Source organism: Oncorhynchus gorbuscha, unplaced genomic scaffold (assembly GCF_021184085.1).
Source record: "Oncorhynchus gorbuscha isolate QuinsamMale2020 ecotype Even-year unplaced genomic scaffold, OgorEven_v1.0 Un_scaffold_1769, whole genome shotgun sequence".
Classification (NCBI taxonomy): Eukaryota; Metazoa; Chordata; class Actinopteri; order Salmoniformes; family Salmonidae; genus Oncorhynchus; species Oncorhynchus gorbuscha.
Window position 1 is genome coordinate 45,001 of NW_025746454.1, and position 12,342 is coordinate 57,342.

Sequence of the window (12,342 nt, forward strand, 5' to 3'; positions counted from 1 at the left end):
TGCCTAAAATGAAACATTTGATCTCAAATCCAAAATGCTGTAGCATTTTGCAAACATATATGCTGTGGACTGTGTGTTCCAGGTAAACACTTCTGGATCTGGTGAACAGTTCTCACTTTTATTTAACTCGGCAAATCAGTTAAGAACCAAATCTTATTTACAACGACGGCCTACCAAAAGGCAAAAGGCCTCCTGCTGGGATTAAATTATTATTATTTTTAAAATGAAAAACAATATATATATATGTATATAAGACAAACATACATCAGGAAAAGAGAGACACCGCAACACTGGGGCTGAGCAATAAGCAGTTTCAAATGGGTATGTTTTTTAGCCAAAAACGAAAATAGTGCCCCCTACACGCAAAAGGTTAACAAGACAAGTCAGTTATTAAGAACAAAATCTTATTTACAATGACGGCCTACTAACTCGGCAAATTTGTTGTAGAGCGTTTAACACCAAATCCGGTGAGGGGCCAGCTGAGTATAAGACTGTATATAGAGCATATACATGGATGAGAGAGCTTCCTACTGCCTGAGCTATGTTGTTGATGTAAATTGAGAAGAGCGTGGGGTCTAGGATCAAGCCTCTTTATGACTTTATACACTGCACTCTGAGAGATGTTGTTAGCAAACCAGGCCAAAGACCCCTCAGAGACACCAATACTCCTTAGCCGGCCCTCAAGAATGGAATGGTCTACCGTATCAAAAGCTTTGCCCAAGACAATACAAATAGCATCACAACATTGTTATTAATCAAGGGCAATGGTGACATCATTGAGGTCCTTTAAGGAAGGTTGGAGTAACAAATCATTAACCTGAGTAGAAACTAGATTGCATTCCAGAGAGAATACCAGTAAGTTGATAACTGACAAGTTTTTCCAACAGTTTTGATTAACAGGGCGAAATAGAAATAGGCCTACAACAGTTATGATCAGCTTGATCTCCCCCTCTTGTTGACCAAATACAGTAACCCTGACCTCAGAGTCTCCAGTTTACAGTGGGGATTCCCCAGTCCAGCAGAGAGCAGCTCCACTCCTGAATCCTTCAGGTCATTGTTACTCAGGTCCAGCTCTCTCAGGTGTGAGGAGTTTGACTTCAGAGCTGAGACCAGAGAACCACAGCCTTCCTCTGTGACTAGACAGCCTGACAGCCTGCAAAGAGTAAAATCATATTAAAAACACACTGCTATTCTTTGGTGTTGAAAATAGTGGCAGCATAACACATTCAGATATCAGTGTCCTGAAACCTGCCATATCTATTCAGAAATGAATGTATCATTATTAGAAATGATCATAATATTGCTTGAAGAGAGACAAATGTGTAGTTCACTGTCAAAGGAATTTAACAATTCCTATATATATTCATTAACCAATTCAATTTAAATCACTCTGTCTGTTTCTAAGAATTTGTAAGATCGTCATTTGCATAAAATAGACAGAGACCAGTCTATCAAAATTAGCCAATAGCATTTATTCTCGAGAGCGCTGCTCATAGAACCATGTACAACAGCTTATATATCACATATGACGTCATAGGTTATAAAATGTATCTCCTCCTCTAGACCAGGACAAAGTAGGTTCAAAAGTTCATTCCAACTCACTAGCGCAAATACCTGACACACTGGATGAACTCCTGAAGTCTCACCATAGTTTATTACCACTTAGCAGACAGTTTCAGATACGGAAAACCTGGAGGGGCTCTCGTTGTCTTATTTTATCATCACAGAGTTATAGCTGAGTTGGTTCAAACATAGGTTAATGACTCTCTTTGCTTACTTTAGTCACACACATACATTCCTTCCTACACAATGGTTATCATTTCCAATTACCCCTTATCCATGCTACATAACCTCTTTCTTAGGAACTAACATTATTAATCAGATATTGTAAAACAGGGTAGAGTTTAATTAGTTATAGTTCTATTTAAATGTAAATATTGTTTAGTCATTATTCATACAATTCCTAACATTCACATATTTGAGTAAACTGACCAGACCAGTTTAAAAAGCAGTATCGGTTAAAAGACAGACAGTGAGGTATCAGATTTAGATTGGTGTGGACTGTATACTCAGTACATATCTATTTTGACAGTGAAGATAACATTTTAAACGTGGATCTGTACTTCAACATTTTGGATTTGAGGTCTAATGTTTCACATGAGGTGACAGTATATAATGTCACCTTTAATTTGAGGGTATTTTCATACACACCTGTTTCACCGTTTAGAAATGAAAGCACTTTATGTATCTAGTCCCCATATTTGAATAAGTCATAAGTATTCTGACCAATTCACTTATAGTGTATTCAAGTAGTCAAAATAGTTGTATTTGGTCCCATATTCTTTGAACGCAATGACTACATCAAGCCTGTGACTTGAGAAAGATCACGAATTAATCATTAATAATAAAGAAGAGAGAGAGTTACAGAGGCTACAACAAAACATACTAACCTCTCACCATTAACCTCTAATTAAAGGTGACATTCTAACCTCTCACCATTAACCTCTAATTAAAGGTGACATTCTAACCTCTCACCATTAACCTCTAATTAAAGGTGACATTCTAACCTCTCACCATTAACCTCTAATTAAAGGTGACATTCTAACCTCTCACCATTAACCTCTAATTAAAGGTGACATTCTAACCTCTCACCATTAACCTCTAATTAAAGGTGACATTCTAACCTCTCACCATTAACCTCTAATTAAAGGTGACATTCTAACCTCTCACCATTAACCTCTAATTAAAGGTGACATTCTAACCTCTCACCATTAACCTCTAATTAAAGGTGACATTCTAACCTCTCACCATTAACCTCTAATTAAAGGTGACATTCTAACCTCTCACCATTAACCTCTAATTAAAGGTGACATTCTAACCTCTCACCATTAACCTCTAATTAAAGGTGACATTCTAACCTCTCACCATTAACCTCTAATTAAAGGTGACATTCTAACCTCTCACCATTAACCTCTAATTAAAGGTGACATTCTAACCTCTCACCATTAGCCTCTAATTAAAGGTGACATTTAACCTCTCACCATTAACCTCTAATTAAAGGTGACATATTTCTAACCTCTCACCATTAACCTCTAATTAAAGGTGACATTTTAACCTCTCACCATTAACCTCTAATTAAAGGTGACATTCTAACCTCTCACCATTAACCTCTAATTAAAGGTGACATTCTAACCTCTCACCATTAACCTCTAATTAAAGGTGACATTCTAACCTCTCACCATTAACCTCTAATTAAAGGTGACATTCTAACCTCTCACCATTAACCTCTAATTAAAGGTGACATTCTAACCTCTCACCATTAACCTCTAATTAAAAGGTGACATTCTGTACTGTCGTCTAGTGTGAAACATTTGATCTCAAATCCAAAATGCTGGAGCATAGCACCAAATTTAAAACTGTAAACTTCACTGTAAACACACATATGATTTGGACTATGTGCCTGGTAAACACATGTGGATCTGGTGAACAGTTATCACTTGTTGACCAACTACAGGAATACTGACCTCAGAGTCTCCAGTTTACAGTGGGGATTCCCCAGTCCAGCAGAGAATCTTCACTCCTGAATCCTTCAGGTCATTGTTCCTCAGATCCAGCTCTCTTGGGTGTGAGGGATTTGCCTTCAGAGCTGAGACCAGAGAAGCACAGCCTTCCTCTGTGACTTGACAGCCTGACAGCCTGCAAATAGTAAAATCATATTAAAACCACACTGCTTTTCTTTGGTAGTGAAAATAGTGGCAGTATATATTTCTCAGCATATTCACATACATCAGTGTCCTGAAACCTGCCAGATCTATTCATAAATGAATGAATGGATCATTATTAGAAATGATCATAATATTGCTTGAGAGAGAGAAATGTATTGTACAAATATCTGAGTAGACTGACCAGACCTTCACCTCTGATACTTTAAAAAATACACGTTTAGTACTTCTTCAAATGGGAGAACTAGGTCCATGAAGTGCTTTCTTTTCTAAAAGCTAAAACATATTTTTTATGAGGACCTTAAATACAAAGGAGACATTCTGTACTGCCGCCTAATGTGAAACATAATATCTCAAATCCTAAATGCTGGAGCATTGAGACACATTTAAATATGTAAGCTTCACTGTCCAAACACATATGGTGTGGATTATGTGTGTCTGGTAAACACATGTGGAACTAGTGAACAGTTATCACTTGTTGACCAACTGCAGGAATACTGACCTCAGAGTCTCCAGTTTACAGTGGGGATTCCCCAGTCCAGCAGAGAGAATCTTCACTCCTGAATCCTTCAGGTCATTGTTACTCAGATCCAGCTCTCTCAGGTTTGAGGGGTTTGACTTCAGAGCTGAGACCAGAGAAACACAGCCTTTGTCCGTCACTCCACAGCCTGACAGCCTGATAAAGAGATCATCATGATTTCACAAACACACTGTTCATTTAACACCAGTAGTGTAGAAGGACAATGACAGATGCATTAGGTTTATTCTACCAAACAACATATAGATTTACCTTCCGTCTCCCTAAATTGTATTGCCGTATTGTTATACAATGTAAACACCAATGCATTGATTCAATATATTTTTCTGAATAAAGTGAATATTTCTTCCTGATGATTAGTACTTAAATGTATTTGTATTTACTCACAGAGCAGCTCTGGAGGCGTTGACCACTGGCAGCAGCCTCAGAAGACCTTCCTCTGATCTGGAGTATTTCTTCAGGTCAAACACATCCAGGTCCTTTTCTGAAGTCAGCAACACAAAGACCAGAGCTGACCACTGTGAAGGTGAGAGTTCATCACTGGAGACACTTCCTGATCTCAGGTAGCTTTGGATCTCCTCCACTAGAGAATGGTCATTCAGTTCATTCAGACAGTGGAACAGATTGATGCACCTCTCTGGAGAGGGATTCTCCCTGATCTTCTCCTTGATGTAGTTGACTGTTTCTTCATGGGTCTGTGAACTGCTTCCTATCGTTGTCAGTAGACCTCGTAAGTGCTTCTGATTGGACTCCAGTGAGAGGCCCAGAAGGAAGCGGAGGAAAAGGTCCAGGTTTCCCGTCTCACTTTGTAAGGCTTTATCCACAGCGCTCTTGTAGACAGTAACTTCTGTCTTCAGTAGACAATCGTTGCTGGATGTTGATTGCAGTTCGGCCATTAGATTTTCATTGTTGTTGCTGAATGAGAGGAACACATATACAGCAGCCAGAAACTCCTGAATGCTCAGATGCACGAAGCAGTACACCTTGTCCTGGTACAGCCCACATTCCTCTTTAAAGAGCTGTGTGCACAATCCTGAGTACACTGAGGCTTCATTGACATCAATGCCAGACTCTTTCAGGTCTTCTTCATAGAACATTATATTTCCCTTCACAAGCTGTTGAAAAGCCAGTTTTCCCAGTGACAGAATGCTCTTTTTATTCCAGTCTGGACCCCTCTCTTCTTTCCCAATATACTTTTCATTCTTCTGTTTGGTATGAAACACCACAAGGTGTGTGTACATCTCAGTCAGAGTCTTGGGCATCTCTTCTCTCTTATGTTTCAGCATTGGTTCAAGTACTATTGCAGAAATCCAACAAAAGACTGGAATGTGGCACATGATGTGGAGGCTCCTTGATGTCTTTATGTGTGAGATGATTCTGCTGGCCAGGTCCTCATCACTGAATCTTCTCCTGAAGTACTCCTCCTTCTGTGGGTCATTGAACCCCCGTACCTCTGTCACCTGGTCAACACACTCAGGGGGGATCTGATTGGCTGCTGCAGGTCGGGTAGTTATCCAGAGGAGAGCAGAGGGAAGCAGATTTCCCTTGATGAGATTTGTCAGCAGAACATCCACTGAGGTTGACTTGGTGACGTCACAACAGATCTTGTTCTTCTGGAAGTCTAGGGGCAGTCGGCACTCATCCAGACCATCAAAGATGAACAGAACGTTGTTCTTGTCGTAGTTGGAGATTCTTGATTCTTTGGTTTCCATTGAGAAGTGATTGAGAAGTTCAATCAAAGTGTGTTTTTCCCCTTTCATCAAATTCAGCTCCCGAAAAGGGAATGAAAATACAAATTGGACATCCTGATTTGCTTTTCCTTCAGCCCAGTCCAGAATGAACTTCTGCACAGAGACTGTTTTTCCAATGCCAGCGACTCCCTTTGTCAGCACAGTTCTGATAAGTTTGTCTTGTCCAGTTAAGGGTTTGAAGATGTCGTTACATTTGATTGCAGTCTCTGGTCTTGCTTGTTTCCTGGTTGTTGTCTCAATCTGTCTCAGCTCATGTTCATTATTGACCTCTCCTGTTCCACCCTCTGTGATGTAGAGCTCTGTGTGGATCTTATTGAAAAGTGTTGGGTTTCCTTGTTTAGCGATCCCCTCAAATACACATTGAAACTTCTTCAGATTAGATTTGAGTTCACATTGACAAATCACAGCAAGCTCATCTGAATGAAGATATAACACAGAGGATATTAATGTTACGTCTGTTTTAATACTGTAGGACTGTGTCTGTCCTCTCTCTCTCCTCTGGTTCTCTCCTCTGTCTCTCCTCTGTGTGTCCTCTCTCTCTCCTCTGGTTCTCCTCTCTCTCTCCTCTGTCTCTCTCTCTCTCCTCTGTCTCCTCCGGTTCTCCTCTGTCTCTCCTCTGTCTCTCCTCTGTCTGTCCTCTGTCTCTCCTCTGTCTCTCCTCTGTCTGTCCTCTGGTTCTCCTCTCTCTCTCCTCTGGTTATCCTCTGTCTCTCCTCTGTCTCTCCTCTGTCTCTCCTCTGTCTTTCCTCTCTCTCTCCTCTGGTTCTCCTCTCTCTCTCCTCTGTCTCTCTCTCTCCTCTGTCTCTCCTCTGTCTGTCCTCTCTTCTCCTCTGGTTCTCCTCTGTCTCTCCTCTGTCTCTCCTCTGTCTCTCTGTCTCTCCTCTGTCCTCTGTCTCTCCTCTCTCTCCTCCTCTCTCTCTCTCTGTCTCTCCTCTGTCTCTCCTCTGTCTCTCCTCTGTCTCTCCTCTGTCTCTCCTCTGGTCTCTCCTCTGTCTCTCCTCTGTCTCTCCTCTGTCTGTCCTCTGTCTCTCCTCTGTCTCTCCTCTGTCCTCTGGTTCTCCTCTCTCTCTCCTCTGGTTCTCCTCTCTCTCTCCTCTGTCTCTCCTATGTCTCTCCTCTGTCTGTCCTCTCTCTCAACTCTGGTTCTCCTCTCTCTCTCATCTGTCTCTCTCACTCTCCTCTGTCTGTCCTCTCTCTCTCCTTTGGTTCTCCTCTGTCTCTCCTCTGTCTCTCCTCTGTCTGTCATCTCTCTCTCCTCTGGTTCTCCTCTCTCTCTCCTCTGTCTCTCCTCTGTCTCTCCTCTGTCTGTCCTCTCTCTCTCCTCTGGTTCTCCTCTCTCTCTCCTCTGTCTCTCTCTCTACTCTGTCTCTCCTCTGTCTCTCCTCTGTCTGTCCTCTCTCTCTCTCCTCTGGTTCTCCTCTCTCTTTCCTCTGTCTCTCTCTCCTCTGTCTCTCCTCTGTCTCTCCTCTGTCTGTCCTCTCTCTCTCCTCTGGTTCTCCTCTGTCTCTCCTCTGTCTCTCCTCTGTCTGTCCTCTCTCTCTCCTCTGGTTCTCCTCTCTCTCTTCTCTGTCTCTCCTCTGTCTCTCCTCTGTCTGTCCTCTCTCTCTCCTCTGGTTCTCCTCTCTCTCTCCTCTGTCTCTCTCTGTCTCCCCTCTGTCTCTCCTCTGTCTGTCCTCTCTCTCTCCTCTGGTTCTCCTCTCGCTCTCCTCTGTCTCTCTCTCTCTCCTCTGTCTCTCCTCTGTCTCTCCTCTGTCTGTCCTCTCTCTCTCCTCTGGTTCTCCTCTGTCTCTCCTCTGTCTCTCAATCTGTCTGTCCTCTGTCTCTCTTCTGTCTGTCCTCTGGTTCTCCTCTCTCTCTCTCCTCTGGTTCTCCTCTCTCTCCTCTGTCTCTCCTATGTCTCTCCTCTGTCTGTCCTCTCTCTCTCCTCTGGTTCTCCTCTCTCTCTCCTCTGTCTCTCTGACTCTCCTCTGTCTGTCTGTCTCTCTCTCTCCTCTTGTTCTCCTCTGTCTCTCCTCTGTCTGTCCTCTCTCTCTCCTCTGTCTCTCTCTCTCCTCTGTCTCTCATCTGTCTCTCCTCTGTCTGTCTCTCTCTCTCTCTCCTCTGGTTCTCCTCTGTCTCTCCTCTGTCTGTCCTCTCTCTCCTCTGGTTCTCCTCTCTCTCTCCTCTGTCTCTCCTCTGTCTCTCCTCTGTCTGTCCTCTCTCTCTCCTCTGGTTCTCCTCTGTCTGTCCTCTGTCTCTCCTCTGTCTCTCCTCTCTCTCCTCTGGTTCTCCCCTGTCTCTCCTCTGGTTCTCTGTCTCTCCTCTGTCTGTCCTCTGTCTCTCCTCCGTCTGTCCTCTGGTTCTCCTCTCTCTCTCCTCTGGTTATCCTCTGTCTCTCCTCTGTCTCTCTCTCTCTCTCTCCTCTGGTTCTCCTCTCTTTCTCCTCTCTCTCTCTCTCTCCTCTGTCTCTCATCTGTCTCTCCTCTGTCTGTCCTCTCTCTCTCCTCTGGTTCTCCTCTCTCTCTGTTCTCCTCTGTCTCTGTCTCTCCTCTGTCTGTCCTCTCTCTCTCCTCTGGTTGTCTCTCTCTCTCCTCTGTCTCTCCTCTGTCTCTCCTCTGTCTGTCTCTCTCTCTCCTCTGGTTGTCCTCTCTCTCTCTCCTCTGTCTCTCCTCTGTCTCTCCTCTGTCTGTCTCTCTCTCTCCTCTGTCTCTCCTTCCTCTGTCTGTCCTCTGTCTCTCCTCTGACTGTCCTCTCTCTCTCCTCTGGATCTCCTCTGTCTCTCCTCTGTCTCTCCTCTGTCTGTCCTCTCTCTCTCCTCTTGGTCTCCTCTCTCTCTCCTCTGTCTCTCCTCTGTCTCTCCTCTGTCTCTCTCTCTCCTCTGTCTCTCCTCTGTCTCTCCTCTGTCTGTCCTCTCTCTCCTCTGGTTCTCATCTGTCTCTCCTCTGTCTGTCCTCTGTCTCTCCTCTGTCTGTCCTCTGGTTCTCCTCTCTCTCTCCTCTGGTTATCCTCTGTCTCTCCTCTGTCTCTCATCTGTCTCTCCTCTGTCTCTCCTCTCTCTCTCCTCTGGTTCTCCTCTCTCTCTCCTCTGTCTCGCTCTCTCCTCTGTCTCTCATCTGTCTCTCCTCTGTCTGTCCTCTCTCTCTCCTCTGGTTCTCCTCTGTCTCTCCTCTGTCTCTCCTCTGTCTGTGTCTCTCTCTCTCCTCTGGTTCTCCTCTCTCTCTCCTCTGTCTCTCCTTTGTCTCTCCTCTGTCTGTCCTCTCTCTCTCCTCTGGTTCTCCTCTCTCTCTCCTCTGTCTCTCCTCTGTCTCTCCTCTGTCTGTCCTCTCTCTCTCTCCTCTGGTTCTCCTCTCTCTCTCCTCTGTCTCTCTCTGTCTCTCCTCTGTCTCTCCTCTGTCTCTCCTCTGTCTGTCCTCTCTCTCTCCTCTGTATCTCTCTCTCCTCTGTCTCTCATCTGTCTGTCCTCTCTAGTTCCTCTGGTTCTCTCTCTCTCTCCTCTGTCTCTCTCTCCTCTGACTCTCCTCTGTCTCTCCTCTGTCTGTCCTCTCTCTCTCCTCTGGTTCTCCTCTGTCTCTCCTCTGTCTCTCCTCTGTCTGTCCTCTGTCTCTCCTCTGTCTGTCCTCTGGTTCTCCTCTCTCTCTCCTCTGGTTCTCCTCTCTCTCTCCTCTGTCTCTCCTATGTCTCTCATCTGTCTGTCCTCTCTCTCTCCTCTGGTTCTCCTCTCTCTCTCATCTGTCTCTCTCACTCTCCTCTGTCTGTCCTCTCTCTCTCCTCTGGTTCTCCTCTGTCTCTCCTCTGTCTCTCCTCTGTCTGTCCTCTCTCTCTCCTCTGGTTCTCCTCTCTCTCTCCTCTGTCTCTCCTCTGTCTCTCCTCTGTCTGTCCTCTCTCTCTCCTCTGGTTCTCCTCTCTCTCTCCTCTGTCTCTCTCTCCTCTGTCTCTCCTCTGTCTCTCCTCTCTCTCTCCTCTGGTTCTCCTCTCTCTCTCCTCTGTCTCTCTCTCTCCTCTGTCTCTCCTCTGTCTGTCCTCTCTCTCTCCTCTGGATCTCCTCTGTCTCTCCTCTGTCTCTCCTCTGTCTGTCCTCTCTCTCTCCTCTGGTTCTCCTCTCTCTCCCCTCTGTCTCTCCTCTGTCTCTCCTCTGTCTGTCCTCTCTCTCTCCTCTGGTTCTCCTCTCTCTCTCCTCTGTCTCTCCTATGTCTCTCCTCTGTCTGTCCTCTCTCTCTCCTCTGGTTCTCCTCTCTCTCTCCTCTGTCTCTCTCACTCTCCTCTGTCTGTCCTCTCTCTCTCCTCTTGTTCTTCTCTGTCTCTCTCTCTCTCCCCTCTGTCTCTCCTCTGTCTGTCCTCTCTCTCTCCTCTGTATCTCTCTCTCTCCTCTGTCTCTCTCTCTCTCCTTTGTCTCTCATCTGTCTGTCCTCTCTCTCTCCTCTGGTTATCCTCTCGCTCTCCTCTGTCTCTCTCTCTCCTTTGTCTCTCCTCTGTCTCTCCTCTGTCTGTCCTCTCTCTCCTCTGGTTCTCCTCTGTCTGTCCTCTGGTTCTCCTCTCTCTCTCCTCTGGTTCTCCTCTCTCTCTCCTCTGTCTCTCCTATGTCTCTCCTCTGTCTGTCCTCTCTCCTCTGGTTCTCCTCTCTCTCTCCTCTGTCTCTCTCACTCTCCTCTGTCTGTCCTCTCTCTCTCCTCTTGTTCTCCTCTGTCTCTCCTCTGTCTCTCCTCTGTCTGTCCTCTCTCTCTCCTCTGGCTGTCCTCTCTCTCTCCTCTGTCTCTCCTCTGTCTCTCCTCTGTCTGTCCTCTCTCTCTTCTCTGGTTCTCCTCGGTCTCTCCTCTGTCTCTCCTCTGTCTGTCCTCTCTCTCTCCTCTGGTTCTCCTCTCTCTCTCTCCTCTGTCTCTCCTCTGTCTCTCCTCTGTCTGTCCTCTCTCTCTCCTCTGGTTCTCCTATCTCTCTCCTCTGTCTCTCTCTGTCTCCCCTCTGTCTCTCCTCTGTCTGTCCTCTCTCTCTCCTCTGTATCTCTCTCTCCTCTGTCTCTCTCTCTCGCTTCTGTCTCTCATCTGTCTGTCCTCTCTCTCTCCTCTGGTTCTCCTCTCGCTCTCCTCTGTCTCTCTCTCTCTCCTCTGTCTCTCCTCTGTCTCTCCTCTCCTCTGTTCTCCTCTCTCTCTCTCCTCTGGTTCTCCTCTGTCTCTCCTCTGTCTCTCCTCTGTCTGTCCTCTGTCTCTCTTCTGGTCTTCTCTGGTTCTCTCTCTCTCCTCTGGTTCTCCTCTCTCTCTCCTCTGTCTCTCCTATGTCTCTCCTCTGTCTGTCCTCTCTCTCTCCTCTGTATCTCTCTTTCCTCTGTCTCTCTCTCTCGCTTCTGTCTCTCATCTGTCTGTCCTCTCTCTCTCCTCTGGTTCTCCTCTCTCTCTCCTCTGTCTCTCTCACTCTCCTCTGGTTCTCTCTCTCTCTCCTCTGGTTCTCCTATCTCTCTCCTCTGTCTCTCTCTGTCTCCCCTCTGTCTCTCCTCTGTCTGTCCTCTCTCTCTCCTCTGTATCTCTCTCTCCTCTGTCTCTCTCTCTCGCTTCTGTCTCTCATCTGTCTGTCCTCTCTCTCTCCTCTGGTTCTCCTCTCTCTCTCCTCTGTCTCTCTCACTCTCCTCTGTCTGTCCTCTCTCTCTCATCTTGTTCTCCTCTGTCTCTCCTCTGTCTGTCCTCTCTCTCTCCTCTGTCTCTCTCTCTCCTCTGTCTCTCATCTGTCTCTCCTCTGTCTGTCCTCTCTCTCTCCTCTGGTTCTCCTCTCTCTCTCATCTGTCTCTCCTCTGTCTCTCCTCCTCTGTCCTCTCTCTCTCCTCTGGTTCTCCTCTCTCTGTCCTCTGTCTCTCTCTCTGTCGTCTGTCTCTCCTCTGTCTCTCCTCTGTCTGTCTCTCTCTCTCCTCTGTTCTCCTCTGTCTCCTCTGTCTCTCCTCTGTCTGTCCTCTGTCTCTCCTCTGTCTGTCCTCTCTCTCCTCTGGTTCTCCTCTGTCTCTCCTCTGTCTGTCCTCTGTCTCTCCTCTGTCTGTCCTCTGGTTCTCATCTCTCTCTCCTCTGGTTATCCTCTGTCTCTCCTCTGTCTCTCCTCTGTCTCTCCTCTCTCTCTCCTCTGGTCTCCTCTCTCTCTCCTCTCCTCTGTCTCTCTCTCTCTCCTCTGTTTCTCATCTGTCTCTCCTCTGTCTGTCCTCTCTCTCTCCTCTGGTTCTCCTCTGTCTCTCCTCTGTCTCTCCTCTGTCTGTCCTCTCTCTCTCCTCTGGTTATCTCTCTCTCTCCTCTGTCTCTCCTATGTCTCTCCTCTGTCTGTCCTCTCTCTCTCCTCTGGTTCTCTCTCTCTCTCCTCTGTCTCTCTCTGTCTCTCCTCTGTC

At 46.1% G+C, this 12,342-nt stretch overlaps 1 protein-coding gene across 3 annotated transcripts in view; it reads right to left on the bottom strand.

The window, feature by feature from the left end:
• Nucleotides 1-12,342, bottom strand: part of LOC124024183 (NACHT, LRR and PYD domains-containing protein 12-like) — a 59,844-nt gene that overhangs the window by 3,438 nt on the left and 44,064 nt on the right. Inside the window, exons 9-10 of one of the 3 annotated variants that reach the window (XM_046338184.1) lie at nucleotides 4,225-4,398; nucleotides 980-1,153 (exon numbers count right to left, since the gene is read on the bottom strand). The exons of the other annotated variants lie outside the window; for them this stretch is intronic. Of the exons in view, the coding sequence (XP_046194140.1) occupies nucleotides 980-1,153; nucleotides 4,225-4,398 (348 nt within the window). The remainder of the gene's footprint in view (nucleotides 1-979; nucleotides 1,154-4,224; nucleotides 4,399-12,342) is intronic. 3 annotated transcript variants of the gene reach the window in all.